Source organism: Aquarana catesbeiana, linkage group LG03 (assembly GCF_042186555.1).
Source record: "Aquarana catesbeiana isolate 2022-GZ linkage group LG03, ASM4218655v1, whole genome shotgun sequence".
Taxonomy (NCBI): domain Eukaryota; kingdom Metazoa; phylum Chordata; class Amphibia; order Anura; family Ranidae; genus Aquarana; species Aquarana catesbeiana.
The window spans coordinates 130780967-130787668 of NC_133326.1; the positions used below are offsets into that span (position 1 = coordinate 130780967).

At 37.8% G+C, this 6702-nt stretch overlaps 1 protein-coding gene across 1 annotated transcript in view; it reads right to left on the reverse strand.

The window, feature by feature from the left end:
• Positions 1-549: 549 nt before the first annotated feature.
• The window catches only part of LOC141134474 (regenerating islet-derived protein 4-like), a 12269-nt gene continuing 6116 nt past the window's right edge, over positions 550-6702 (reverse strand). The window contains exons 2-5 of the mRNA XM_073623998.1: positions 6243-6340; positions 3672-3809; positions 3472-3586; positions 550-710 (exon numbers count right to left, since the gene is read on the reverse strand). Coding sequence (XP_073480099.1) covers positions 643-710; positions 3472-3586; positions 3672-3809; positions 6243-6340 — 419 coding nt within the window. The 3' untranslated portion in view covers positions 550-642. The remainder of the gene's footprint in view (positions 711-3471; positions 3587-3671; positions 3810-6242; positions 6341-6702) is intronic.

Consider the following 6702-nt stretch of genomic DNA (forward strand, 5'->3'; position numbering starts at 1 on the left):
GAGAGAGGGGGCTGGGCCAGGGTGGGGCCCCGTGTCTGAATGGATAAACAGAGCTCTGACTAGGCTCGGGTGCCCCTTGTAGCAACCTGCTGGCTGAGTGGGCACTCGATAGGAGGAGGGGCCAGGAGAGCAGAAGAGGGACCCGAGAAGAGGAGGATCCGGGCTGCTCTGTGCAAAACCAACTGCACAGAGGAGGTAAGTATGGCATGTTTATTTATTTACTTTTTTTTTTTTAAACGGGCCTTTACAATAACTTTAATATTATATTCACACTTGTCATAAGTAATCTACTGTTTAGCCACCACTTTGGGTTTATTTGAAAAAAAAAAACAATGTAGACTGCCTGTAGTGATTAATAACAAAAAAAAAAAAAAACATTTAAAGAGATATCTGATTCCTTTCTGTTGCTTACAATATTTTGCCATTTGTCTGGTCATTACAGTAGCCTGTCCACACATACAGTACATTATCAGGATATTTATTTAGAAAAATTAAACAGATTCAGATTCGCTTTCCATCAGCACACAATATAAAATACAAATATCAACATCAAATAATGCACTGTTCCAACTAAAAAGGTACATCATTATGCTGTTTTATTAGAAAATAGGGTGAACATGTTGGATTTTAAAACAAGGCAGTTCAGGGCTTAAATTTACAGACACAGCTCCTCTTTCCTCCACACCCAACATCATTCCACTTCTTATATTCTGGAAGAGAACAGGGAAGCAAAGCATGAGAAAAGGTAAGTATAACATACGTTTCATTCAGTTCAAACATTTATCTTTTGGGTGTAGCTAAATATGAGAATGTGAATTACAGCATAATTAGTGGTCCATTGAGCTTTATCTCTTTTTTTCCCCCTATGTTAAATTTTGAAAAAGGAGCTGCAACAGTAATTTGGTTTAGGAGCACTTTATAGGCTAGTTATAAATGGCCCAAAAAAGACACGAGATGCATCCCTTATGAAACGTGACCCATATCATATGTTCTAGAAATGATAATAAGCGCCTCAAGTAAATACAGGTAGAAAAAGCCGATCTTTGTTGCAAAAGAGACTTACGTACTACACATGCACTGCTGTCACTAGGTACTTGCACTGAGTTTGAAGACAATTAGATCTGCGTGTGCCCAGCAATATTCTGCAAGTACCTGTGTAGATACACCACCTGAGCTGACAGCAATTCTGCCCATACTACTGTGACTTCATCCACTGCACCTTTTTAGAAAACTTCAGCTTCCTTCCCACACGTGTATCTCCTTTTGTATGCTGTAGACATTGCTGATGGCTCATTCCTACCCTTTTTTATCCCATGCCCCAGATGATGTCCTATGGGATAAAACGCGTTGGGATGAGCCTATGCACGCAACACTGCCACTCTTCTTTGGAGTTGGAATCTTTGCTGTACAGCTTGAAATTGTGACTTTTTATGCTCTTACCCCCTTTTTATCATGTGATTAAAATGTGTATCATGTGTTTACATTAAAGTTTTTAGCTGATTTACACCTTTTATCTTTCCTTGCTTTGATTACATATGGCTATTCGATTATACAGTATATATGGTCACCATTGTCTCTACTAATTCTGGAGTGAAAGCCAGCCTGACATATTGGAACCAATGGGTCTGAACTGAATGTTCCCAATGGAAGTATTTATAACAGGCGAATCCGACTCTGTAGTGGGGTCATTTCAGTCTGCTAAGAGTTCATTTCTTACAATGGTGATGGGCCACATGGTGACTACATGAATGGAGTAGCACAACCTCCACACAATATCAGTGGTGTTTTCCTCAAGATCACATATTCCTCAAAATCACATATTCCTCAAAATCACATATTGGATTTGGACTATTTCATATACTTTATTTACCTTTGCCAAATTTTCATTTTGATATAGACTTTTAGCAATTTGTTTTCATTATATTAGCGTGGCAACATATATAATATATAATAATATACCATTACATTTATTTTTAAATGCAAGTAGTGTAATTGTCTGAATTTAACCTAGTATCAGTCTCCAATCCCTGTACAGAAGGGCATGTGTGTGAGGTGAAGGAATAGCAGCAAATCATCAATTCATGTGCTAGCAAGAAGCATGCTGATAGGAGGATAAAGCAAAGTAACAGAGAGATGAGCTCTCTGCTGCTTTTTCTTTCACAGTCCAGTCAGAGGCAGGGGTGATTCCAAAACAACCTGGAGTCAGAAGTAGTGGGTTAAATCAGTGGTCATCAACCCTATCCTCAGGGCCCACTAACAGGCCAGGTTTGCAAGATAACTGAAATACATCACACGTGAAATCATTTGCTGTTCAGTGACTGCAGTATTCTAGTCTGCAGCTCCCCAAGGTAATACATAAAACCTGGCCTCTTAGTGGGCCCTGAGGACAGGGTTGATGACCACTGGGTTTAATGATTCAGGCCATCGGACTGAGGACATCTGGTCTCAGAAAAAAGTACTGCAGAGGAAGTCTATAGATTGAAGGTGAATAACACAACAAAAGATGGTTTTGAGATTTTATCTTTTAATGGGCTATTCAATTGTATCTTGGTATTTTTGGCAAGAGTTCTGCTTTAAAAGTCTACACCATATTTTTATAGAAACACATATTATAGGCTTTAACATAAGGATAAGAATCATTATTTTACAATTTCAAACCTTATTGGACCCAGTTGAAATAACTGTCACCCTTTTTTTTTTTTTTTTTAAAAAGAAAAGGATTCTTATCCTGGTGTATTCATTTGTGAATTGAGTATAGTGCTGAGTTTAATGTTTTACTTATCAGGGTAGTCACATTTTTTTTTTTGCTTGATCTGCAGAGAATTACAGCATTTATGAATTGTATGATTTTCCACAAACTGAACAAATCTACGTTAATATATTTGGGTAAATCAAAAACGTGTTGTTTATTCATCATTATACAGGCAAACCCCAGTGGTATACAAATAGAAGTATATAGTAGGTCACTGCTTTACCTTTATAGAAATACTGTTTCCAATCCCTATATATAACATACAAATGGACTGTCTGAAAGATCTGCTTTGATCATATATACTAGGGGTAGGCAACCTCAGCCCTCCAGCTGTGGTGAAACTACAAATCCCATCATGCCTCTGCCTCTAAGAGTCATATCTGTGATTGTTAGGGTCTTGCAATGTCTCATGGAACTTGTAGTTTCAAAACAGCTGGAGGGCCGAGGTTGCCTACCCCTGATATATACAAATCATTTGTGGTTGCTCTTTAACTCAACCTATCAACTTGGCTGATTAACGTCATCCACTGTTAAACAGGAGCATTCCGTTGTACACAACGTGCTCCCTGGGCACTTAGATATAACATGGATGGCTATACAGTTGTAGTAAGGGTATAAAAAAAGCTAATATATAATATCGACATGACCTATACCTGCCAACACTATTGCAGCTAATAGACATATAATATAAATAGATACTATTGATACTATCCACTTACTGGAGCCACTGACTAGCACAACACAATATTCTTTTCCTTTGGCATTATCTGGAACATCTGCTTTCCAGGCTTGAAAATTAAACATGGATCCATCCGTCCACTTCCAACGACCATTCTGAAAGTCAAACATTGGGCTTTATAGACTACGTCATGAGATTATTGTGAAAGTCTGTTTTTTGATTTTCAATGGATATACACACCTTGTCAGGGTCATGCAGTCCTATCCACACACCCTCCGAATCCTGACTTGCAGACACATGGCTAGCAATAATGGATGCCTCTGATTCATCCATGATGGAGGCCAGATGGGCACCATGTCCATAACTTGTACACTCATACTACAAAAGAAAAATATGTTAACAGATCCTTCTTATAAAAATTGAAGACACAGTACCCAGTAAGAAAATGCAAAAAACAAATAAGCTGTTTCCTATGAATGTACATCAATGTCCAATGACACAAAGCAAAGTTTTAGGAGTGAATACAAATAATATAAACTCAGGGAGTTTTCCTTTAGGTTCATTACAATATATTTGGATTATGCACTGTTAATTACAGGCCTTTTAGTGTAGGTAATCATATATATAAAACTGGGCATGCACCAGCAGTTAAGTCCTTGGTTCAACAGTTGTGAGGAAGAGGTGATTTTTGTCAAATTTAAAAATCAACAGAAAAATTGATCGCCATCGGCTGCTGTTCGGTACTGGGATCGGTTGGCTTCCCAGATTAGTGGGATTAAACCTGAAGACACCATATTTCCAATATAGAAGGCCTGGGCACTTTATGCTCTGGATCTGGAAGCATTGAGGATCCAATTGTGTTTATATTTATAATCATACTGTTTGATACAATGTTATGCATGTTGGCTACATTGTGTTGGCTACATACTCAAGTGATTTAAAGCGGAGTTCCACCCAATTTTTGCAGTTCGAGCCCCTGCATTGCTTATCACATTGCCACTAATCATCTGAATTTGTTTTTTTAGTTTTTTTTTGTTTATTTTTTAAAGCTTATTACCTTTTTTGACTAGTACCCAGATAGCAAGGACAACTTGCCACAAATTTGTGGCAGTGTTGAATTGTAAGAAAAAAGCTAAGCACACCAACGCAGGATGGCACTGCGGGTGTACAGAAATAACAAAGCTCTATGTCCTAACATATTGAGGAAAAATATAACTGGAAAAATTGACTTTATAGGCACCACCGATAAAAAGTAATACATTTTATTAAAAACACCACATAAATATAAAACAGAATTTAAAAGACAGTAATTGAGAAAATATACAGTGGTAAAATATATGTCTCCAAGACAGCCGTCTACGTTAGGGGTGTACTGGTGACAACCTCAACTATTGTCATGACGGCTAGTACAAAGTATGAGTTACAGGAAGCTCGACATGGAACCGCTTTTTTGGGAACTTATATACAATTTCTAAATGAAAATGTAGAGACATTCATTAAATATATATATATATATATATATATATATATAGATATCATTCCATAGATCATGCATCAAGATAGATACTTATTCACTGGTGTGATATAAACATATAGCAAATAGTGTGTCTATAAACCAGCACCTCAGACATACACATGCAATTGAGCTATGTAAGTGTTGAATTGTAAGTCTGTTAACTTGCTGCACATTTTCACTAGCAAGTTGTACTCTACACTTGCAGAACACTTGATGCACAAGTTCTAGTTGACACTTTTCCAATTTGAAGCAAATTTGTGTGGCAAGTCTCTAGAAAGAGCAAAGTTGCAGTGGTGAGTCTACAGCAGGAGCTCTGCAAGTCATTTTCAAACTTACAGCACAATTGCTTGCTATCTGGGTAGACAGCTGCACTTCCACTGTACCTCGCTATGGTGAGGTATTTCATATCTGGCTGCCCATTGGCTCCTGAGATATAAGTGTCATCAATCCAAGGAGTCAATGAGCAGCCTCCACAACACAACCCAATGAGTGCGTCGTGCTTTGTACGCAATATGCACGTGCAAGATTGGGAGGTGCTGGGAAGTCAGCAGCACCGTATCCCGGAAGAAGCTACGAGCGGGCTTCAGATACACACACTGAAGATGAGAGCACGCTTCCTAAGGAGATGACAGTGAGTAATATTCAGAAATATCTAATAAAAAGGACTACATACTGTATGCCAGAATGTATTATATAGGATGCGACCTTTACAGGGGTGTTTTTTAGGAAAAAAAATAAAGCTGGAACTCTGCTTTAATTTTTAATTGTTGTGCTGCTTTATCAGTATTGCCTAGCTGTGTAACAGATAACGTTTATAATCAAATGCCAAATCACTAAATACAACCTTATAATGTTGGTATACATAGTTTGTATTATGTCTATAGTTTAATTGCAGAAAAATGTTAATAATGTTAACATGATGGCTTTTGTTTACTCCAGAACTGCTTCCCTGCACATGCAAGTACTGTAAATGAGAATGCAAAAGCAGCTTGAAGCAGGCCAAATGCAGGTCAAGTACACCTGCTAATAATGTTGAATGATACCAGAAGCATCCCAAACTGATGTAAAAAAAATGCTACGTTTCTCCATCGAAGCATATAGAAAACAACCCTAAATCTGATTGGAGCACAGCCTAATGGGCTTATTCAGTAAATGGTGCTATTAGAAAAGTGCATAGTCAGACAAACAGAAGATGGTTTCTGAACCTTACATTTTGCACTTAGTACTGTATTCCTTTCAGTGTTTTACTGAATAAAACTGTTTATATAACCTGCAATGACAATGCAATGACTTACCTCTGAATCAGCCCATGTTGCTGGGTTCTTACTGATGGCATAACAATTTGATCTGTAGAAGAACCAGCCAGGGGGACATGATATTCTGACTGATGCAGCTAAAGAAAGAAACACATCTGATCATATGGGTCAGTGGGTATACGTTCACATTTGAAAACATGTGTCTATATCAGGGTCATTAGGAAACACTTATAACTATGGCAGTATGTACTTTCAGATATGTATTTGTCAGTCACATATTGAATCCTATGACAACGTTATTGAGGACATTACCAAATTCATACACCACAGTCCAGAGCCAAACCAAAACTATACTAGGTGATGCACATACACAGAGTAGTTGTATAACACAAGGGGATCACAATTAGGTAGATGTTGATGATGCCAAAGGATGAGTTAGAAACACAGTTAGGGGTAGCACTAGATTTTGTTTGCAATTAATCAAGAACAGAGGAAGAAC